The following is a 25,268-nucleotide window of genomic DNA, read 5'->3' on the forward strand; positions in this document are numbered from 1 at the left end:
AGTTACTTTAATTGTACTGCGATTACGCCCCGATAACCAGTTCTGTGTTTGTAATTTACTTTTCAATAATCACGTAATTCGATTAAATTTGTAAAGGTTGCTCTACTTGAAAATTTATGACAGTATCCTCCAACCTACATGGTCAACTTTCAAATAATGAGTTTCACAAATTAATCATCAAATTTTATTTTCTACATAGAGGCCATGCGGCGTTTGACCACGGTTTTTTTTAATGTAATTACAGCGACAGTAGAAGTGGAATTTATAAGTATAGGTATTTATTTATAATTAAGTATTTTGTGTTTATTTTTTTTTTTTAATCATATGAAAGTAATTTTATAAAAATTTTTCTTATATTAATTATTGTTGTTGTTATCTTATCATAATTTTCATAATTTTTAAAAAAAATTACTTGTTTATTATATTTTATGCTTTGGGATTATATTTTCATTTTAAAATACAATTTTCATTAGTGCGAGTTTTGTAACTAGTATTTAATTTTGTTTCATATAGTAAAGAATATTTCAAATGTTTTTTTAAATTTGTGGTGGTCTTAAATTAAAATTAAAAAGTTTTTCAAAAATTTTGTGTAAACGATTAAAGGTAGGACAAAATGTTTTAAATTATTTTTTTTAAATCATTCATTTCGTTATGATGCTTGGATGTCATTGTTGCAAATAGTCAAACAATAACTACCAGGAGTTGTTTCGAAAGTAAATTGTCTGAAATGAGTTAATTTTAATTACTTAGTTTAAATTTTTACAAGTTTGGCTGAATTATGTGATTATTGAAAGGTAAATTGTGACTTAACATCAAAATGCTCAGATTGACAAAAAAAAAAATGTTTGGTAACTTATGAGGGAAAACTACGAATGAATCCGTTTGTTTTCATGTTAAAATTGTGCATACAAAATTTCATCAAATTCGGATAAATAGTTTTTGAGTAAGGGGCAGGCAAAAATTGTAAAATTCCTTCTTGCGATTTAAAGGATAGACTTTTGTTGACGCATGAACTCATCATCCAATTGATCGATTTTATTCGTTCGAAGTCGTGTTTTAGTTTGCCTCACAAGACGTTATAAACATTTAAGTACACTATCTATTCGTTTTTGATACAGGCAAAGCGAGCTGTTAGAAACGAAATTTTGTGAGTAACTGAACTGCTGTACTAAAAACTTTTTTTCTACTATCAATATTTCTAAGCGTTATGAACTGTAGACTCAACTAATATTCCTTTATACAGAGTGTTTCAATTTATAAAAGCAGGACTCATAGTATAAGTACTCAATACACTTATAGCCGGAAAAAGCCCTTTTCTAGGTACAACAATTTTGGAAATAGGATATTATTGTGATAAATCAGAAAACCGGTGATGGAGGTAAGGCAGTTGCATCACCTTGTATCGAAAAAATAATGGCCCCTTCCGGACTTTAAGTGTATTGAGAAACTATACCATTATTTTAACTTTATCTATAATTTGATGTAGTTCTGCTATTTTAAATTGGACAAAGTATGCTACCCATATTGTCTGTTCCAAAAGCATTTAATTCAGTCGATAGAGAGATAGCACTTAGCCGATAGATTAAACTTAGAGCGATATTATTGGTTACTTACAGTTATCCACTCGCTTCGCTAGACAATTTCAATTTAAGATTTAAAATAAAGACTACTGCGTAATATACTTTTCTTCCCTGCTCTCACTTATTCCCACTTTTCTTTTGTACACAACTTCAAGTTTCTCGTTTATACTGTGGCTTTCTATAGTTGAAACGCCGGTCCGTGCCCAGAAATTATCCAAGGGAGGGGTTTAAACTTTTGTTCATCGTGTTAGATCATAAATCCAATAAAAACAAAAAACTCTCTTTTCGAGTAAGAGAAAAATTCGAGAAAAAGAAAATTTTACTTGATCAAAATGTGGTATTCAGTTAATTCTGCGAGGTACAGAAAAAAAATGTCCAAAACTTTGTGCGCATCAATCTCTACACTGCAATGTATATTGTGAGCTTCTCCAGGGTTTCCACTTCTTTCAATCCAAATCAGTTTGGTAGCATCAGCCAGTTCGATAGCCTCAACGAAATTCAGGTTTTGTGTTTGAAGTACTCGACTCAATGTGCCGAGCTCAAAATATGTATTGATATCTGACTAGTTAGTGGAAATGCGTCTCAAAAATGGGTGCATTTACAGAACCTTATTGTTAATTTAAATTTATGTGGAGAGATTCTCAATGACAGGGGTTTTGACCCCAAAAACCCCTCCCGTGCACACGGACCTGGGTTAGAGAATTTTTCAAAACGGTCCAGTAGTTTTTCAATTTATTCATTACAAAAAAAATCAAATCTTTTCTTTTTATATAATTAGTGTAGATGAAATAATAAACAACTTTTTCCGCAATATTTTCCGTAAGTTTAATCAATTCGGCGAAAATTGAATGTAAAAATTTTGTTTTTTAATGCTTTGATTTCCTATCTGTTATTAGCTGCCAATCCATAACTCTTCATAATAGATTAATATAATATGTAAATCTACAGACTTCTTTGTAATTTTACAAGCTTTTATTAGTTTCACCTGTTTCGTTGCCTGTCTGTAATCAAATCTTGCAAGTCAAATTTGACCCACTTCCCGGTTTCCGATTGAGCTGAAATTTTGCATGCACATTTAGTTTGGATGACAATGCATGGTAAGGTTGGGCGTCCTAATTTTCCCAACGCTTTTACCATATTTGATATATATATACATTTTTTTTAAGTTTTAAATAAAAAATTTTAATAAAAAGTTCTTTTAAGGAACAAGTTTTTATTGTATTAAAAAGTAGAAACTAATTTTATCTATGAATCACTCATACCCGACTATTTGTAAAAGCTTGATGCGCTTAATATCAAGAATGAATCGAAAAGTAATTGGGCATGTGGAGTAGATGAGGCGTTCCGATTCAATTTTGATATTTTAAATTGAGCGCCTCAAGCTTTTGCGAATAGCCGGGTATGACTGACTCATAGATAAAATTATTTTCTACTTTTTAGTACAATAAAAACTTGTCCCTTAAAAAGTAGTTTTTATAAAAATATATCCCTAATTTTTTTGTTATGAAAACAAATTTTTACATTTGTTCCAAAATTTTTTGAACTATATATGTACAGTGTGTTTATTTCAAAAGTATCCTCTCTTGATAATTCTTGATCTGGTAAAATGGAACCTAAAGAATTTCCGGTTTCATCTCTTCACACCCTAAAATTTCATATGGCACACCCTACCTTGAGATACTTCATTTGAAAGATTGATCAATTGATTCTTAAGGTAGACTATAAAAAGGCAAACTACATCACCCCATTCTCGTGATTACTTGTGTAGTTCAGCGGCTTGTATAAAGTATTGTTATTCCAATGTTCTTGCTATTGATAACGGCTGATTTCTTAATAAACGTTTTTCAATAAAGAAAATAATTATTACTGTTATTTTTATAAAAAAAAAACGTATTTTTTATTGTATTTTATTGTATGAAGATAATTATATTAGCTATACTTGCGAAGTAAAACGAAGGTGGTACTGAGTGCTTCACTTTGGCTAAGTTTGAGGAGTGTACTCGGCGAGGATACTCGACGTGGATCAGAGGTAAAACTTTCGTAGGAGTAGCACTACCCCCATTATTTAGTTTTTGGCATATTTTGACGGACATTGACTTTCCAAAATTCGTATCCATTAACTCAGATTTTCATCTTCCCGCGTTTGTTTTTGTATTTCTGTTACTTTTAATATTAGACTAGTCTACTTAAGTTGCATTAGGATAATTTCAATTTCGTGACGTTATTAATAATAGTTTCAGATCGTTCTCTGTAAAGCAACATCAAGACTAATAAATACAAGAGTTTAAGAAGAGTAGGAGTGTAAAATTAGTCGTACATTTTTTCGTAAAAAAGGAATAAAAATCTCAACATAAGTTTAGATAATAGATTAACAGTTAAGCGATTATACCAAGTTACCTTGAATAGTAAAAATACTTCCTGTTCGTACTTCTAGCTCCAATCTCATGAGTAATTGACTATTAATCGCATCAGTCGTATAGTTAACAAATAAAGAGATCAATAGCTTAAAAATTTAGTATGATAAAAAACCGATATGACGATATTTATGCACTATTAAAATATTATTTGTTAGAAAATTGAAAATATGAAAAACCATGCTTGTGCTACAAATTTTCATATTATACGGCTTAGTTATTAAGTTTCATGCATGAAGTTCAACAATTGATTTAATTTATACTTTCTTGCATTAATCTGAGTAAGTCATGTCCATAGTCACTTACTCATTACTCTTTATTACTTTATTATACCATGTATATGAAATATACATGGTATACTAAGCTTAGGCTCAAGTTTGTAACGCTTAAAAATATTGATACTAGGAACAAAATTTTGGTATAGGTGTTCATAAAATTACCTAATTAGTCCATTCCCGGTTGTCTGCCTGTCTGTCGTCTGTCGTCTGTCGTCACGATGTAAAAAGTGAGGTCGAGTTCGTAAATGAGCAACATAGGTCTATTGAGTCCGTAGGACCCATCTTGTAAACAATTAGAGATAGGACAAAAGTTTAAACACAACAAATTTTCCTTATAAAAAAATTAACAACTTTTGTTTGAAACATTTTTTCGTTAACGTCACTGTTTACGCGTGAGGGCGCAAATTAGGAGTAATTTTTATAGTATTTAATATTTGGGAATATCAGTTATGAATGTGTGACATGTATGTATGTGTAATGTGATAGAGTAATCAACACATTCTATGCATGGTATTTCAATAGTTAACTTAGTCAATTGTTTGTTTTCACTTGTTTTAATAATACTTTATATATTTTTCAGATTTATAAAAATGGATCTTTATACAAAATTTTATATTTTTTTAACATTAACAACAGCTTTAACAATAACAGAAAAAATTTTACCAAAAGAAGATGTAACTTATCGATTACCAAAATCCGTCCGCCCAATACAATACAACATTGAATTAGAACCAAAATTAACTTTAACTAATAATTTAACTGCATTTAATGGAAAAGTAAAAATTGATATACATTCAACAGAATTTTATGTTGATGAAATTGTTCTACATTCAGAACGTTTAAAGCATACAAAAATTGAATTAGTGGATCCAGTTGAACCAGACAATAAATTTACTATTAAAGTTGATGATTCAGATGAAAAACATAATTTTCTAAAATTGAAATTAGATAAACCATTGGATATTTTTAAAACGTATACATTAACAATAGAATATAGTGGTACGTTATGGAATGATATGCATGGATTTTATGGAAGTGTCTATAAGGATGAAAATAAAGACATGTATGTATGACATTAATATTAGAGATGAAACGGATATCGGGTAACTATTCGGTATCTGGCCTATCCGACTTGTTTTGATTATCCGGCAGGATACCGGATAGTTATTCAATATCCGGCCGAATTCCGGATAAAAAAATTCAAAAAATTCTCATTATTTTATACAAGTTTATTTTAATAATTACACATAAAAAATATTTATGTTTTAATTATTTTAGTAATCAAAATTAACAACTGGCAAATTTGTTTTGAATGAATACCAAATTTTCCGCATTTGTTGGTAAAAGGCGACTCCGCTTGGCTTCGTATACCAGATCAACTTCTGAAAATAGCCTTTCGTTGTAAACGGTACTGCCAGGTGCGGAAAGATAAGTTCTAGCAAATCTTGTCAACTGCAGATACTGATTCAAATTAAGTGACCATGGGTCGTGATTGCGATCGATTCGAGATGTCTTTAAAAAAAAGTCAATCTCTTTAGCAAATAGATTTTGTTTTTGTTGACCGCGACAATCACTACTATTATCCTTTGCCACTTCATTGAAACAGTCCCAAAAATTGTCAAAAGTTTAGCATGTGATGAAGACGGCGAAAAGTTTAGCATGTGATGTTACTGACAAAAGAAGATTCGTCGCAAGAGTTTTTATATACTCTATCATGATTTTTTGTCGAATTTTTTAGTTTAAAGAACTTCTAAATAGTCTGACACATTAAACACCTCGTACTTGTTATCGTCACTGTTTAAATCAAAATATTGTCAAATTGGCGAACGTTTTTTTGATCATGACATTTCTTGTTAATCAATCAAACATAAAATCACGACGACAAGAGGAAAAAATGAAACTACTGGGCCAAATATCCGGTTACCGGATATCTCGCGCTCCGGCCTCATGCCTCGCCGAGTATCCGGTATCCGGTACCCGGCCAAAACACTATCCGTTTCATCTCTAATTAATATGCCCAAATTGGAAATTTAAAGCTTGGCGATGGATAGGAAATTGGGTTAGAATTTGGCAAACCAACCTTGTTATTGTAATTCTTGCTCAAGCCTCAACTAAGCCTTGGTTTTTCGGATCAAATATGTTTTTGGCAATCTTTGTCCAAGCGTTAACCTGAAAAAGTTGAATATAGATAATAGAATAGAAAATATTTATTCTTTAAGAAATATTTTTTACATTATGGGGAGATATACCTTGAAAATAATAATAATAATAATAATAACAATAATAACAATAATAATAACTCACCAAAAGTATGTATATAAAAAAGCAGTCTCCACCACTATGTGCAGAGCGTGCAAATCTCAGCCGGAGACGCTGATGCACCTCATCTCGGCATGTCCTTCTTATGCCACAAACACCTACATGCATCGCCATAACGCTGCCCTCCGCGTGCTGTACTACTTCTTGAGACACAAGTATGAAGTGGACCCTACGCCAGTCCTACCATTTTCTCCAGGCGAGATCGAGTCCGTCGTCAAGAACGAGAAATGCATTATCTTCTGGAATTTCTCGTTCCCAACTACCAGGCAGCTCTCTGCTACTAAGCCTGATATAGTGCTCCAGGATATCTCATCCAAGACTATGTACGTCATCGAGTTCTCTGCGCCTGCAGAAACGAACATCACGAAGGAGGAGCAAAAACGGACTAAATATCTTGATCTCTTACAAGAACTACGACAACTACACCCTGGCTACTCAGTCAAAATGGTTGTCCTCATTATCGGTTGCCTAGGCGGAATTCGTCCCACTCTCGAGACGAATCTTTCTCAAATTCCGGTCTGCAGGTCTCATCTTCGTCACTTTATCTCTTCTATGCAGAAGGCTGTCATTATAGGCACCCTTCGTACATTGAGATCGCATCAGACTGTCTTCAAGTAACAGCCCTTGAAGTTTCTTTTTCTTTTTCTATTTTTTTTTTTCTTTCTTTTAGTAGGTTCCACATCGCTGCGGTGCAGGGACGGAGCCTGCTTGACCAGAACATTAGACGGACTTACGTACCACTGACTCGGAAGACAGACGAACCAACGGACGTCGCGTTGACTGCACTACACGGCCACAAGTCAGTGAACTTTCTTCAAAAGACGTAGCTGCCTTGTGAAGATTTATGTCTCTCAAGGAGATGGGAGGCTCTGGGGTGTAAATCCTGTATCCTCTCGCCCTCCTTGGCAGGCATGAATTCGTTAATATATCTTTAAATCATAATAATAACAACAATAATAACAATAATAAACACAACAATGATAATTATGTATAACAATAATGATGAAATTTTCATGTCCAATCTTAATGTAAACAAGTTCGGTTTAGCTCAGAGTATCCCTAAAAATATCCAAAAAACTTTTTCGAAGACAACTATATATGTCTAATATGGCGGGCGGCTTATAGTTACTCTAAAAGGATGATTTCGTTACAAGCGACCAATAAACTATTATTAACATATTACTTTAATGTTTTAGATACTTAGCTGCAACACAATTTGAACCAGTTCATGCCCGCCGTGCTTTTCCATGTTTCGATGAACCATCTTTCAAAGCTAAATTCACGATAAGCATAACACATGATGCTAGCATGAATGCTACATTAAGTAATATGGATGAAGTATCTTCGGTTATTAAAAGGTATAGTATAACAAACTTTCTTATACCGGGTGACCTACTGATGTAGAATTAGCATTTTATTACTACACTACGGATGTGTGCTGTTAGTACCCATTACCACCTTATACAGGGTGTCCTGTTATTGATACGGTTTATGAATTCACAGAGCTATCAAATTCATTAAATTAGTAGTTGTTGCTTTAGAATATAGAAGAGCCTATCTTAAAACAATAATTGATTTAATTGCGTGGCGAATGCTAAAAAAATATTTTATTGCCTTTATATATAAGGAAAACAAAAAAATAATTTTTTTGAAATATTAATCGACTGGATTTTTACAAGATGTTTTAAATAAACATCGTGTTTATAAAGACACAATTTTTAATTTGAAATTTTTCTCTCACAAGTACTATAATCAGAAATTAGATTGCAAAAAGAAACTTAAATGTCAAAATAGATAAATTTTTATTTAGTTTCACCTGCTCTGGTGTCTGTAATCAAATCTTATTTGACCCACTTTCCGGTTTCCGATGGTGCTGAAATGTAAATCAGATATAAATGTATATTTATGGCAAGTATGATCTGATGTTCTCATCGCTTGCAGCATATTTGATATACATGCGTTTTTTAGCGTTAAATAAAAAATTTACAAAAATAATTTGATTTTAAGGAACAAGTCAGAATTACAAATGAGTAACTTATAAGAAAAATTATTTTCTACTTTTTAGTAAAATAAAAGCTTGATCCTTAAAAAGTTTTTTTGTTTAAATTGTTTTTACATTCAGTTTCTGTTGAACCTTTTTAATTGATGTAAAAACCTTTCAAAGAAAAATTGTTTGCTTTTTCGAAGCGAAAACTGTCTAAATTAAAGCTGTCTTGTATCTCGTGTCAATTACGAACGCAAGTTGACTTTTAAATGAATATGAAGGTCTTAGTCAAGCTCATGATCTGATGTTCCCATCGCTTGCAGTAAGCATATTTGATATATACTAAGTGTCACAAAAAATGCACGTATTAAATATAGTATTTTATGTAATCTGTGCATTTTTTGTTTCATTGAGATACATGCGTTTTTTAGTTTTAAATAAAAAATTCACAAAAAAAATTTTTAAGGAACAAGTTTTTATTGTACTAAAAAGTTGAAAATAATTTTTCTATATGATTCATTCATACTTGACTATTTTTAAAAGCTTGCGGCGCTCCGAATCATCCTTGATATTATAAATCGAGTGCCTTCAGTTTTTATAAATGAGCAACTTTCTTAGTAGAAATTTTCTACTTTTTAGTAAAATAATAGCTTGTTCCTTAAAAACTATTTTTTATTTAAATTGTTTTTACATTCCATTTCTGTTGAACCTATTTAATTGTGAAAAACATTTCAAAGAAAAAATGTTTGCTTTTTCGGAGCGAAAAGTCTGTAATTTAAATCTGTCTCGTATCGAGATACGAGAAAGCAAATATTTTTTCTTTGAAATGTTTTTCACAATTAAATAGGTTCAACAGAAATGGAATGTAAAAACAATTACGACCGCAAGTTGACTTTTAAAAGAATATGAAGGTCTTAGTCCGTTTCATGGTCTCTTTAAGATGCTTTCTTTTGAGTCGAATAATTTTAGTTCGTTTAATTTTACGCTCAGATCCTACTGTTTTATGCATGGGTGTATTATTAACATTGCAAAATAATAATAATATGTGAAATAAATGGATATAAATCTGTAATGAAAGCCTTTTCTTTTTGGAGATACGCGATTGTAAGTTTTAAAACTAAAATTTTAAGCTTAATAAATCCCGCACCTGTATATAGGTAGGTATCTATTTTAAAAAGCGATTCTGTTACCAAACTTGGAGCGTATTTTATTAATTGGAGGTACATAACAATTTGGTATAAAATTCAACAAATAAAGAACAAATAAAAATTTACTTTTTAGTGATGATCCTAATTCAAAAGTTACAACTTTTCAAGAAACTGATCCAATGTCCACATATTTGGTTGCATTTATTGTTTCAAATTTTGCATATAAAGAAAATACACAAAATCCCAAACGTAAAATACGTGTATTTGCCAGAGGTCAAGCAGTTGATCAAGTAGATTATGCAACACAAATATGTGATCCATTGTTGGTGAATCTGGAACAAATTACTGGAATGGACTTTCCATACAAAACAGATTTAGTAGCAATTCCAGATTTTGCAGCAGGCGCAATGGAAAATTGGGGTTTGATTACATATCGGTATACGAAATTAGTTTTTGTTTTCATTCATGCATCCACAATTATCCTGTTTTTTAGAGCGGCTTCCGAAGTTTTTTGAAAATTTTAGTTTCATATTATAAATGGTAAAATTTCTAAAAATTATTGTGGTTATTTTAATATAATCACTTGTAAAATTACATAAAAAGTTTGGAATTTTAATTGGAACTATGTATCTTATCGCACGTTATCGTTCTGATTTGTTTGCTGGTTGGGACGTAAAAATAAAAAAAGTGCGACAAAAAAAAGACACCAAAAACCGATCCTTTTCATCTAGGTCAGCTAGGAAACTAAAACTTTTTCAATCGATCCAACTTCCATGCATTTTGAGAAAATCCAAAAATATTTTTATAATTTGACAATTTGTTTTTATTGTCAAAATTTCATGATTTATCATTTTCAAAAATTGAGTTTTTAAAGTTATCAGACGTTAAAGAAAACAGAGATAATTTAAAGTTAGTACAATGCAATTTTTATGTTATGTCATAACAAATATCCTGATCAAACCAAATGTAATGTACGAACATACTGGGTTGATTATTAAATTAGAAATATGTCTTTTTTAAACTAATATTACAATTATTTCATACAGTAAAAACTGAAAGTAGCTATAAATTAAATTCTTTACAGAATCAAACAAGTATTTGACTTCTAAATTAATATCTTAAATTTTCAGAAAAATATCTTGTAAATAAAAAAGTAAGAACTACATTTATAATGTACCAAGGTACGAAATGAATATAGTTCCTACCGGGTGTCCCACGATATCTCTCATACTTTTTCCTTTAAATATTGAATTTACAAAATGTTAACCTATTTCAATATATGTCTTGTAAAGTAGGTAATAACATAAGTTTGTGATTTTATTTTTTTGGCTAGACAATCTTCAATTCTTTTTTTTTTCCAAAATTAGATTTTGTTTAAAGCAATTATAATGAGTACAGAAAATGAAAAATTTAACTTCCCTCAAAATTTGGAGTTTCAAAGTACATAGTATTTTAAAATTCAAAAAATTAGCTTTTGTAAGGCCAAGTTTTATTTAAAACGCAGTGTTCATAGTGTCCGACAAATTCCTTGCTGCGTTTTTTCAGACCGATAGCTTAATTATGACGCCACCATGCATGCTCATTTGAGAATGCAGCGCTTTCGAAAAAAGCCGTAGAGAGAAGATTCTTAGACTCGCCAGAAGGAAATTCAAGTATGAATTAATCATTTTACAAAGCACCCTTTCTGCTTCATCTGATGAATGAAGGTCAAAAAGGAGATATTAATTTTTTTATGGAATAAAGCTCCTTTGAGAATAATATTTTTGTAATTTGCATGTTTTGAAACGAATTATTACATATAAAATTTGTACTCAGCCTCTACTCAGCATGCTCTGTTCTCATAACTCTCAGCTATTTTGTATTTTTTGAGAAATGGAAATCGAAAATCATTGTGGTGTAAATGGATATAGCGATGCATGTTTGATAATTTACTAACATTGGTTAAGTTTCTGTATTATATGTGTTATTAATTGTTAGATAATGATTTTTAGTGAAACTGCATTATTGTATCATGAGCTTCATTCCTCAAAATCAGAAAAATTACGAGTTGCCACTGTTATTGGGCATGAACTGACACATATGTGGTTTGGCGATATGATAACATTGAATTGGTGGGAAAATACTTGGTTAAATGAGGGATTCGCTAGATTTTTTCAATATTTTTCTACGGCAGCTGTAAGTTATAATGTATTATTTATTTTCAGCTACATGCAGATACGAAGGCGAACATCAAACAACAACGAAAATAGGCATGTACCAAACAGTATATAACATCGCAAAATGAATACAATCCATTCATTAGGCCATTTTATATACCCATTTAACACTTGCCTCTTTTTTGTTGTTGTTTAGTGTTGTTAAAAAATATATAAGTAACAAAATAATTTCAAAATTATAACTCGACCGCGTAAAAGCAGTATTATATTAAAAATTTCAATAAAAATTACTGAAGTACAAAATAAATAAGTTCACAAGCTTCCATTGTAAATATCTAAAAAGATAAATACTAAACAATAGGGTATTCCACTATTTTTGAAAAAGTACTTCAAAATGTTGATTTTGCTAATAAAAAGCCACCAAAAATTTCGGAAAAATACACACGCTTTTTTGCCAAAAACTTAAATTAAATTTTAAACCTTTTTTAAACTGTCAAAACCGCGGGCATCCAATTAGATGACGTAATATGGGTATCACTAGGGGAGCGGAGGGTAATGCCGTACACCTAACTTTAAACGTGTATTTCTTCGAACCTACTAAATAGAATACAATGCTTTATGTATGAAGCCATCATAAATTTAGTCTAGTTTTATATAAATAATCCATAATTGACAGTGTCCAATATGACAGTGTCAAAATCAAATTATTCTATAAAGTTATTTGTACGGAATTACCCGAGACTTGCGTCTAATTCCGTACATAATTTTAAGAACCTAAAAAGCCTGAAAAAAGGTATTTTTTCACAAATAAAAAAAATAATTTTAATTAACTGTGGATAATCTTTTATTTATTCACAAAATACACAGATATAATCGTCCGCAGAGTTTGCGCCACTACACAAAGCATGTGCCCATTTGTCACATGACACACATCTGTACCATAATTCTATATCCTTACCAAATTCATTACATATTACACACAATTCATGAACTCCTCATATTTCTGAATCATATTTCTGGTGAAATGAGTTCATCTGATATCTCTGATTCTGCATTTACTGCTGCTTCTGGAGAAATAATATCATGCAATGCTTCATTGCGGGTAATACCGTACAGTGTACGGAAATTCCCGAAACCGAATTCAAATTTAAAGAATGAGTATTTACCTAAAAAAAATTCAATAAAGGGATTCTTTTATGAAAATCTTATTTTAAAGATATTTATAGTCCGAAATATAATAATTTCATTATAAAATTTAATAAAAATAGGTACTTATATCTTATTTTTTATGTTTAAAAGTTGTAAAAACGAGCGCCAAATCACATAAAATCTATTTATACCAAAATTATTACCCTTAATAGCACAGTAACTTAAGAGGCTACGCTAACACTACTGCGCTAATGATTGACACCAAGAAAACGCACGCAGCTCAATTCCTTCAGTATAAACAGTGATGTACGGCTGCTGTACGGTATTAGCCGCTGTACGGTATTAGCCTCCGCTCCCCTATACGAAATAACACAAATAATTTTGACAGATATATTCATAGACATCTGATTATAATATAAATATAAATACTTATCTATGTATATATTGTATCCAACTGTCTACACTGAACTAACTGATGGTCTATGACACATCACAGCAGGGCTTACCCGCGTTTTAGGTCACGTGATATACAGTTTAAAAATTACGATTTTTAATTTTAATATTTTAAAAGAAAAAAGTGCTTTTATGACTCGAAATCAGAATATTTAAGTATATTTTTACATAAATTTTAACTTTTTTCAAATTTCATGATTTATTTTTGACTAACGATAATAGCCTATTCCCTGAGTTACCTATAAATGACACAGTGTAAAAGCTTATGACGATATAATTCATTTTCAATTGAGAGGCTTTCAGCTTTTGCATGTAGTCATTTATAGATGACTCAGGAAACAATTTGTCTATTCAATTAGTATCTACACTGGAAGCTTGTTCTTTAACAAGTATGCATTTTTATTTAAATTTTTAATTTGTGACTAAAAAAAACTAACTAACTTTTACACCAATTCCATCATTATTACATTATTTTTCTGTAATAACATGCTATTATCATCTAATGCACTCTTTACCTGTGTTACTATCTCAACTGGAAGTAAATTAATTTCCCAATGCAAGATTTGGCCTATTTTAACAAACTACACTATTACTGCCTGATCTTTTCCAAGCTAGATACGGTCGTTGGTAACCGTGAAATCATATATCTGTTTATATACAGTCGCATTTAAAAGGAAGACACTCATATTTTCTTTATTTGTAGGAATAACGATTTGAAATTTTGCACAGGCATACAAGGTGATAGGTCAGACATTTAAACTTTTGTTCTATCTCAACGGTTTAGAAGATGGGTCCTACGGACCCAAGACCCAATTGACCTATGTTGCTCATTTACGAACTTCATCTCACTTTTTACATCCTCAGTACGCTATAAAAATTTCAGTTTGATTTTATGAACACCTATACCAAAATTTTTTGCTCAGCATCAATATTTTTAAGCGTCACAAACTTGGGACTAAACTTAGTATACCTTGCATATTACATATATTCATGGTATAAAAATTAAGATAGTATTTATAGGCATAGTTATATGTTGAGATGCGTCGAATATGTTTTATAAATCAATGTACACTTAATAATGGCCAAATTATTGTAAATTTTTTTGTTAATTTTTGTCTTTAACTTCTTAACTGGCAATAAAAAAAACTTAAAAATACATACAAAAGACTAGCGGAAACGGATACGAATACAGATATCCGGGACATGACTAGTACTAACAGTCTAACACACTAAATATCAATCCAATTTAAATAAAAGCTCAAGTAATAATAATACTAAAAATAAAAACTAATTTCATAAGAAAGCTCTAAGATTAAAACAGTTGTCGTAATCGATTGTATTTCTTAGATTTGTGAAGTTTTTAACCACTGAATAAAATTCTTTTTAACAGTAAGGCCTCTTATGAAATCATGCTTCAAATTATCTCTGAAATATTTTATGTTTGTGTGGAACTTTGGGTCCTTTAGCGCAATTGTTTTCATTCCATTTTAAGTTTTTAAGTAGTCGAGACTTGCAAGAAATTTTTATAATTATTTTTGTCTATCATTTGGAGAATTGATAAAGGTAAGTGTTGTAATAAAACCTTTCTTTAAAAACTTATCTTTATCCATTCTTAAAATGATAGACAAAGATAATCATTGAAAGATTCATTATGTCATGCTCTATTGAATAGAAAAAAGAACAAAATTTCTGAAATTTTAAATTACAAATATCATGGTGCCCTTGATTTTGATCTTGAAAGTGGCGTTGTACGTTATTTCAAGGTTAGCTTGAAATTTGGGCAAAATTTTAAGTTCCACGATATGTATCCAAGTTTCAGATTAACATGATCTCTAAAAGACTCACTGCAGTCAAATCACCACTATTCACATATTTGTTCTTATCAGTTTTTCATATTTCGAGCGAGATGTTGCTAAAATACAAGAAGGAAAGTAATAACATGAGACGTTTTGTGATTTGACCTCTAGGGATTATGTTAAATCAGGTTTTGGATACATATGGACCGTAAATTGCTCATGTAAAAATCGTTCAACGTTTAGTTTTGAGATCAAGGTAATCATAAAGCGTATTTTACTCTTGATATTGAAACGAATCCAACGAAACCTCATTTATCAAAAAATTGGTTCAATGGTTTGGTCTTCAGGAGAGAACATCTAAAGATTCCACAAACATAAAGGTGTCCCGTTTTAAGCAGTCCTTAAGTTTTGACATCGAATAGTATTTATACCTACGTAAAAATATCGTAAAATTCCTTGGATGGAAAGCAAAATTCATAGCGGAAAAACTGTATTTTTTTTCTGTAGGTTGTTGGTGAAGAATGGGGTTTAGAAGAAGCATTTATTCCAGAACAATTGCAAGCTATATTAGGAACTGATGCATATGGAAATTTAGATCCATTAACTTCAAAAGTAGCAACCCCTTCCGAAATTAATTCCCGTTTTAATTGGATTGGTTATAACAAAGGTGAAATTTTCTGCAATAAAAAGCAAACAAATTTTATAAAAATAATTAATCAATTTTTAGGTGCAAGTGTTATACGGATGATGCAACATTTAGTTGGAGCAGAAAATTTTCAAAAAGGAATTCAAGCATATTTGAAGTCATTGTAAGCAAATTTTAAAAATTTATATTTAACCATATTTAATAAAAAAGGGAAGTAATCTTTTTCAAAAAAAATGGGAGCGATCTTGTCATTCATATTTAATAACAATGGCAGTGCTGGTAAAGACAAATTAAACAAATTCTCACTGTGCAAATTTCGTGCAAGCTTCTTATTGTACGGCAATCTCTGATAGCTTAAATGCAAATTTTCACCTCGAAATTATTTTTTTGAGGTTTATTATTGTTTATTTTAAATCGCACGGAGCGAACGCCTATCTTGCCCCTAAGGACTGGTATAGATATACTAGATATATATTTCTATATAATTATATAGAAATTAATGTAAATTCTTAAAATTTGGAAAAGACGCAAAATTCTCTAGAACAGTATGTTTTTGATATAATAAAGATTAAAACAAAAAAAATTGATCATACCATGTAAAAGGGTTTTATAGTTAAGCTTGGGTGCAGTAATTCTAAGATTTAAAATATTCCGTAAAATTTTGGCAAGGAACCCATAGCTTTGGTGAGAGAAGCATGAACCCGACCCTATGCTAGTGACTCGTTTCTTTTTCATTCTCGAATATCCTGTTAGCAAAATCAGCCTGCCTGTGTTTTATAGTGCCCAAAAGGCTCGTTTCCTCGAAGCATTCAAAATACTACGAAGCTTCAAAAGCCATTTGTATTTTTTAGTATAGCTTGGAGATAGGTTTCTCAATTAAAATTAATTATTACAATTACAGTTAGAATTCAGTTTTCGTTAAAAAATTAAATAAATTCTTAACATTTTTCCAATTAACATTGCTAAAATGAACGCTCATTGAATGCTAAAATAATAAAATTAAAAAAATTTTCAGAAAATTCAGAAATGCTGAACCTGAAAATTTATTTGTTGCATTAAATGAACAAATTACAGACACATCAATTAAGGATGGATTCTATAGTTTCTTTAACACATTTACCACACAACCAGGGTATCCACTGGTAACAGTACGAAAATCAAGCAAGAACACGTTTGTGGTTGATCAGGTACTTAAAAAATTTGCATAATATAGAAATTTGTTCAATTATTTGTACTCTATTTTCTCATCGTTAAAAAGAATAGATGCGGGTACATATGTACGCACGTCAGCAGTTATACTTCTTCGGTAATAACAAATATAATAATTTATAAATAATGTAAACAAATAATACATACTCCAGTTCACCTATCTATTATGTTCGTAGATTACACTTAATCTTTCATTTATCTATCTGTGTCTATTGTGGGTGACATTTCGTTTATCTTCATTAATGTTAAAAAAATTAATTTCATGAATAATTTCGTTAATTTCATGATGTTAGAAAATTGTAACTAACTGCAATATGTAGTTTTCGCGGCACTCTTTGCGCGCGTATGATACCAATTCATTATTAACATTTTTTTATAGCGTGTCTAAAGAAGTATAAATTCAAAAATATTTTTAAGCTTAGATAATTACTGTCACACGAATTAAGTATCGATGGCGCACTGCTCTCTCTGTCTCAAAAATACTGGTCTCCTAATTTCTGAAAGTGTTAAATCGATTATACCATGTTTTTGTAAAGCGATTGATGAATATTAGTTTTTATTTTTATTGCATAAAATATTCAACACGACTTAGCAAGCTTAACTTGGTCGAATCCAAAGCAGAGCGTGGTTTCGATATAAGGAACTCTGCGCTACTTTGCTGTGTGCAATAATATCGTAATAACATGTACCGATTCTGCAAAGGATCCAAATACCAAATTTTCAAGACCAGAACTGCATTGAAATTCGTCAGAGAGTAACGAACGCCTAGAGAAAGTTTTGGGGTCTTATACATATTTTTTAAAGCATCTTACCAATAACCCTAAAACGTAAAGTATGGGATGTATGCATTCTACCAATGATTACCTACGGTACGCAATTATCGGCCCTGACTATCTCACATTACAAAAAGTTAAGAACGTGCCAAAGAAGTATGGAAAGAAGTATGCTAAACTTTAAGCGCAGGCACAAAATACCTTGTCATAACATTAGAGCAAGAACAAAGTCAAAAGATGTTGTAGTTAGTATCAAACAACTGAAATGGAGATAAGTTGGACATGTTAAGACAACAGATGGACATTAAAATCTAAATATCAGATAGCATTCTTGCCTGTATACGCGACCTTCTCCTCTATCTTATACTCTTTGGTCGATCCATGTAGTTTTTGGAATTTTGTATGGGGTTTTATGACGTTAAGTAATTTATCATTTCTCAAATTTCTGTTATTATTAACTAATGTATTTTTAGTGCGGTAATAACATGAACTTCTCCCGTTAAATCCCTTGATTTTTTAAATAATCATTTATAAACAGTTTTATGTTTTAATTATAAAGTAATCGTTTGATTAATTATACAGGAAGTCTTCCTATTGAATAATGATAAACATTTTTATCATAAATGGACAATACCATTAACAATGACACATGGTATGCAAGGGAATTTCGAAATTACATCCAATGTTCAATATTTAATGGAAAATGAAGACAATAAAACAATAACTTTGGAATCAGCGGATTTAGATAAAACTTGGCTTATTTTAAATCTTCAACAAGTTGGTGAGATTTAATTTCCGTTACAGTAACATCTTTTAATTATATCGATCTATCTATCTAGCCCCTAAAGAATATTTAAAGTAACTTCTTTTTCTATCTTTTATCAGCTACGAAGCTACAAAATTTAATTTCAAAATGTCACCTTTTAAGCTTAGCGTTTCGTTCAACAATAAAAAGCGCAAAAATGTATCAACTTATTTTGGGGAGGATAAGGAAAATACAGTACTTAATTTTCTCATAAGGGGGCAGTTTTATAGTCAAACTGGGGTCACCTATGTGTTTTTTCTTAAAGAAACTACGGATTTTTTAGATTCCTGTACTTTGTCGCAAAAAAGCAACTTCTGAACGAAAATTTTTGGTCATAGACCTGAATTCGACCCTTGATTTCAGTATTTAATAGCCGGAGGAGCTGGTGCGGCAAGTTTCATGCAGTGTTTGATTTTCTCATTAAATTGTTAGATATAGGATCTATAGGAGCATTTATGTATGTGTTTGACCCATCCGGGAAGAGGGGGTGTCAGGTCCTGCGCATAATAGAAAGGTGTAAAAAATATGGCCCAAAAAATGTGTGTGAATCATATGCAAACAAACATTAATCGAGAGTTTAGGTTATTTTAATACTAAAAATAAATAAGGCAGACACTTTTAAGTAAGCTTAAATTAAAAAAAAACGAGGAGGAAAGGCCAGAAGACCATGCCAAGGTGGTGGTGTTAGCGGCAGTGGTTTCGAATAGAGTAGTGCCTTTTTGTAAATATGTTTTATTATATGCAATTAACACGCTTTTTAAATGGTAGCGTGAATCATGCGCTTCATAATGTACTTAAAAAAATCAATTTTGGGGTGTCAATGTTTGTTTGACTATAATTCACACCCTTTTTGGCCCTATTCTTTTGCACATTTTTTTTTCCGCAGGACCTGATGACCCCATGAAGGTTAAAAACTGTAAGAATAGGTATAGTTGAAAAATATTTCATACGTTGTTTTTTGTTTTCTGTAGAAAAAAAATATTATTTTGAGAATTTAACGCACAAATTTCAAAATCAGAACCATAAAATTGAGGTCTAGAGAAAATATTTTTCAAACAAAAGAAACAATGAAGGACATGAATCTGCTATAAACATATTGTAGTTGATAAAAAAAAAATTCCAACTTAAATCACATTTTATATTTTCAGGATATTATCGAGTGAATTATGATAATGATTTATGGCAACGAATTATCGATGTGTTGAATAGTGATCGTTACGAAACAATCCATACACTAAATCGTGCTCAATTAATTGATGATATATTTAATTTAGCCAAAGCTGGTTTAGTTAAATATGAGCAAGTCTTTGATTTAATTGCTTATTTAAATCAAGAAAGTTATCTAACACCATGGTCATCAGCAATAATCAATTTAAGTTTCTTGAAACAACGTTTTATTGCTAATAATGAACATCTTGAGCCATTAGTTACATTTGTAAGGAATCTAGTTGAAAATCAGTATCAAGAATTTAAAGATTTTAAAATTGATCCTACGAAAGAAAAGGCTAACGTTACAATGTATCGTGCGAAAATTGTTTCTGCAGCTTGTGAATATGAAAATGAACATTGTGTTAAACAATCATCTGAATTATTTAAGGAATGGAAAAAAGACGGTTCAAAATTGTGAGTATAGTTGGTTTTGTCTTTATATGGGACAGTACAGTATATACGCTCAAACTGGTTGGGCAGCTTATGGGTTTGAAGCTCGTTCTGTAGTTAACCAATCAAAAAATAACTTAAACAAGAGTTTCATGGGGGACATAATATTCTGACATCAAATTGGATCTAGTTCTGCGAGTTAGCCATGATAGATTAAAATGATGAATAGTTATTAATTTGGGCACATAATTATAGCACACGAATTTTGTCATTTTTGTACTAATTATATTCAAAACTACTTATGCACATGCATATAGCCCAGTCTCCTGGTAGGTTTTGTTGTTGTTGTTGTTGTTGTTTTTTTTTTTTTTTGCGAATGGCTTAAAATACTATTCTAAGGGATAATTTTGTTTTTTGAATAATTTTTTTCGAGTAGGAGGTTGACTCTAAAAATAAAATGTATGCCGGAAAAGATAGTGGTTTTTATGCTGCTTCACCTGTTTTTGGTTTTTTTGAATTATTTCCAGAAAATCATTGCGTTTTTAGACCAAAAACGCAGTTATTTAAAAAAATCAAAATAGGTCTTGTAGATTTAGTTCAGTATAACTTAAAAACACCATTCAGTGTAAATTTGGTCAATATCTAATATATATACGGACTTCGGAGCTAACTTTGGGCCACGAAAAAGTGGTAAGTTTTTGAGAATTATTAGAATTATTTTAGATTGGTCAAATTTTAAACGTTGTTAGAGTATACTACGACCCAACTTTTGCCACCAGCCGATTTATTTGATCTCACCTAGAACCAGAGATATTTTATTTTCAGCCATTTGCAATTTTTTCTTGAAAAGGGCTCGATATTGACTACTAGGTGATTGACTTAATAGTCACATAACTAGTTTTGGGTGTAAATTATACAAAAATGCAAAATTAATGTACTATTATAATAAAAAAAAAAAAAAGTATTAGAACATTGGTTGTCATGGACACTCTAGAGTGCCATTTAATACTTATGTCGCTATGGTACTTCGGAATCCGATAGTCTATTATCACTTTTACATAACTATTGTCACTTTTTTTAACAGCACCGTAACGCCTGAACGAATGTAATTTGTTACCGTTAATAGAACTAATATAAATTTTTGACTTAATTGAGAATTAAACACTCAATCGTTTATTATACGTGCTGTGTGCACCGATTCAGATGTAACCACCCTCTTATTTTGGATTTGTTGATCGATCAAAATCATTTTTTCCCCAAAATGTACTACTCGAAAAGGTCTTTCAAATGGTTTATGAATTGAGTTTGAACCATATATTCCTGGTTTCTTATGTCTTATCTTAATCTGAGAGAATTTCGTCAATATAATGCTCAGATCGTTTGCTGAATATTAATAAGTTAATCAGTTACCTTCACGATAGAAAACAGGCCTTAAACTATCTACCAAGTTGCTTAAAATGACATCACTGTATTAAATATTTTCAATTGCTTTAGGATTCCAGTTGATTTACGAGGTACGGTGTATTGTGTAGGTATACAAAATGGTGATAAAGATGACTGGAACCATTTATTTAACGAGTTTACGAAAGCAAATGTTGCTGCCGAACAAGTTCGTATTATTAACAGTTTAGGATGCAGTTTGGATAAGGAGATACTAACCAACTATTTAAAGAAAACTATTGAAGTAGATTCAGAAATACGTAGTCAAGATGCATCGTCTGTATTTAATTCAGTATTGAGGACTCAAACTGGTATTGACGTAGCTTTAGAGTTTGTTAAAACATCATATGAACAAATAAAAGAACGGTAAATTAATTATTTCAATTCAATGAATAACTATAATAGAGAACTTGCATTAATTTTTTTGTCACAAATTCATATATAAATGAAAGAAAAATTCATCAAGGTATATTAACGTAATTTTTTTCTAAATTAATACCACCATTTTGTTATTACTTATTAATAAAAAATAGTTATATTTTTGAAAAAAAAAAACGATAGTGACGTATTTACACCCGTTGAAGTTGTGGTCCAATCAAAATCACGCTAAATTCACACTTCCAGCTTGTTTCTATGGAAAATTACTTTATAATATAGTGAAAGCAAATGAGTAACAAACCATTAATCATTCTGGATGTTATTTTATCATTTCGCACTGCGGTGGTGTTGCTAAAGCGATGTGTTGACGTCACTGGTGTTTGAATTTATAGTTTAGAAAAGCCATTATCAATCAATCAATTTAAAAAAATTTAATTTTTTGTAAACTTTCGAAAAAATTAAAAACGTGCAACTTCTCTATTGTACTCACTAATAATATAAAAGTTTCAATTCAATTTAAAGCCCAGAAATTCATTCTGCTATGTCTATTTAAACGAGACCCTGTGAATGGCCAAAGCATTAGCCAGTCAGTTCATTGAATTTTGTATTACTTAGACGACTGAATATCACTCAGGCCACTAGTTGAACGGCGCCGTTTAGTACAAACGCTAAATTGTTCATTAGACCCGGTAAAATATAAAATAATAAAAATTTAGTATCTTAAAAATGAAATTTTTTGAACTTTTCTGAATATTATATTTTATTTCGAGTTGATCGGTGAAAATCCTATCTTTCTAGCATGTATAGAACAGAAAATTGTTATTTTTGTGTGATTTTCCTTGCGCTCTCTTTACAATTAACAATCAAGCACTTAAAATGCAATTAGGGCAAAAAATTTTGCGAAATGTTGTTGGGTAATTTTTTCATTCATTTTTTGAGGAATGAAAATCGTAAAAAAAGCGTTTTTTCAACTTTTACTAATTTTTTATTCGAAAACTGGAGGGTTTAGAGAAGTTTATTATTACCCCAATTATAAGATAAAATATCCGGGTCGACATTGAAAGGCTATAATTAAAAATAGCTGCGACAAATATACTGATCGATAATAGTATACTAACGCAAGATCAGTACACGATAAAAATAAGTCGTGTCTTGCTCTTGGTAGGACCTACTATATATCAATTTATCTGATTATTTAAATTGTTACCAGTTACGGAGGATCGAAACAACTTGGAAGTATTATTAGTAGTCTTGGATCAAGATTAACAACAGAGGAACAAATTAAACAAGTAAGATTTTTATCATTTTTATTTAGAACCGAATTTTTAAAATAATCTAATTGTTTATATAATAAATATTCATAACAAATAATTTTTTATCACTTTAAGCATAAAATATTTCCAATGATAACTAACTCAATAACTAGCCTGACACGGCCGCCCGTTTCACTGGGCTTAAAAGTAAAAAACACCGCTTTATAGTCTCCACCTCTCTTGATGTGCATAGTTTTCAATTTTTTTAAATGTAAAAATTATAAAATATAGCTCATGTGTTATTCTTAAGTATGAACTATATTGCTGTACAGTTTCATTAAAAACCATTCGCTAGTTTTAGCGTGAAAGCGTAACAAACAAATAAACAAACATTCTTACTTTCGCGTTTATAATATATATAGAGATAGAGATATAGAGATATTGAGATATAGAGATATAGAGATATAGAGATATAGAGATATAGAGATATAGAGATATAGAGATATAGAGATATAGAGATATAGAGATATAGAGATATAGAGATATAGAGATAGAGATAGAAAAGAGATATCACTTTAAGCATAAAATATTCCCTTACCTATATAATTTCTAAACTAAAATGAGAACCTCTAATGCCATAATTATCGGTACTGGGCTTGTGCACACAAATCACGTTTTGGAGTGGCGATTATGTTTTTAATTAGAAAGTCTAATTATAACATGCTTTAATTAAAAAAACTTTTTGTTTTAGTATGAAGAGTTTTTAAATGATCTGGTTAAAAAACCAGAATATGAGGATGTTGCAGTGACTTCGAGGCAGACCATCCAAAATGCGCGAACCAATTTGGAATGGAACACAAAATATGGACATACTGTTCATCAAATTTTAACTGATCATAATAAATCAAATAATGCTGAAATGCAGAAAATCAATGTGTTTATGTTGCTAACAACGATACTTGTTTGTATATACAATCTTTTTTAGATAGACAAACCTGTTTATAATTAAAATGTAAAATAATAGTAGTATGTTATCTCAAAATTTTTAATTAAAAACTCGGATTCTCCTTTAAGCTACCAAAATATGTGATCAGGAATAATTGATAACGCGCAAACAACAGTTAGGAGGTTGTTAACAACATTCATTTAATTTATTCTCTTAAATTGATTAAACGTTGTGGATAAACAAGAAAGAAGTGTGTACAGCTCCCATATGAAATTAAAAGCAATTTCCTATATTATTATTATTCAATAAACATTTTTTCACATGTTTCAGTGTTAAATACCTAATTTCAATTTCACTTAAGGTTGATCGGGCATTAAAGTCATGTGATGATAATAATCTGAATTTTGATATGTTATTAATTGTTAGATAACCATTGACAACTAATAATAATATAAATATTTATTATCTGTCTATGTTTTAGCTCATATTTTTGAAAAAAATTGACGCAAGATTTTCATGTATTTAATCATTAAAATGTTGTGAATATGTCGAATGAACGCTTACATTTTAATGTTAATAATGTTGCTCAATCTTCTAGAGATTAAAAAAAATTATACTTGTATAAATTAAATCTTAAAAAAAATTGGCTGACGAAGAGTTTATTAACTATCTTAATAAGAATTTTAAAAAATTTACGTAAATTTTTGTCCGCCAAGACGGACAGAGTCATAAGACGATTTATTATTTCTATTAATAGAATAAATAATTAAACTAGTAAAATCATAAGTGGTATTAGATTCTATTTAAATTTCAATAATTTACAGATTAAAATTTAAATTTCTATTGAAATTTAGAGTTTACTTTAAAATTGTAATGTACTATCAACCTTGTTGTCCGTATTGTCAACAGTGTACTGTCAACCTTAAAGATAAACCTTATTTA

The 25,268-nt window shown here is 30.4% G+C and overlaps 1 protein-coding gene across 1 annotated transcript; it reads left to right on the forward strand.

Annotated features, from left to right (window-relative positions):
- The first annotated feature begins 578 nt into the window (after positions 1-578).
- On the forward strand, positions 579-24,756 carry LOC123297013 (membrane alanyl aminopeptidase-like). The gene is made up of 13 exons (XM_044878779.1): positions 579-603; positions 4,853-5,335; positions 7,788-7,949; positions 9,857-10,159; positions 11,715-11,898; positions 15,785-15,944; positions 16,005-16,086; positions 16,939-17,110; positions 18,488-18,686; positions 19,859-20,333; positions 21,804-22,115; positions 23,338-23,416; positions 24,132-24,756. Exons 2-13 carry the CDS (start codon positions 4,863-4,865, stop codon positions 24,363-24,365), a joined length of 2,835 nt encoding a protein of 944 aa, XP_044734714.1. The 5' UTR covers positions 579-603; positions 4,853-4,862; the 3' UTR covers positions 24,366-24,756.
- Positions 24,757-25,268: the final 512 nt, after the last annotated feature.

The sequence above is a fragment of the Chrysoperla carnea genome, chromosome 1 (assembly GCF_905475395.1).
Source record: "Chrysoperla carnea chromosome 1, inChrCarn1.1, whole genome shotgun sequence".
Classification (NCBI taxonomy): Eukaryota; Metazoa; Arthropoda; class Insecta; order Neuroptera; family Chrysopidae; genus Chrysoperla; species Chrysoperla carnea.

What these genes read in the sequence shown, in the direction of transcription:
- LOC123297013 (XM_044878779.1), top strand. Translation starts at nt 4,863, where the DNA reads ATGGATCTTTATACAAAATTTTATATTTTTTTAACATTAACAACAGCT. An exon ending in GTATCTTCGGTTATTAAAAG is followed by an intron (nt 7,950 to 9,856) that starts GTATAGTATAAC and finishes TTTACTTTTTAG; the next exon opens with TGATGATCCTAATTCAAAAG. An exon ending in AAAAAAGACGGTTCAAAATT is followed by an intron (nt 20,334 to 21,803) that starts GTGAGTATAGTT and finishes CAATTGCTTTAG; the next exon opens with GATTCCAGTTGATTTACGAG.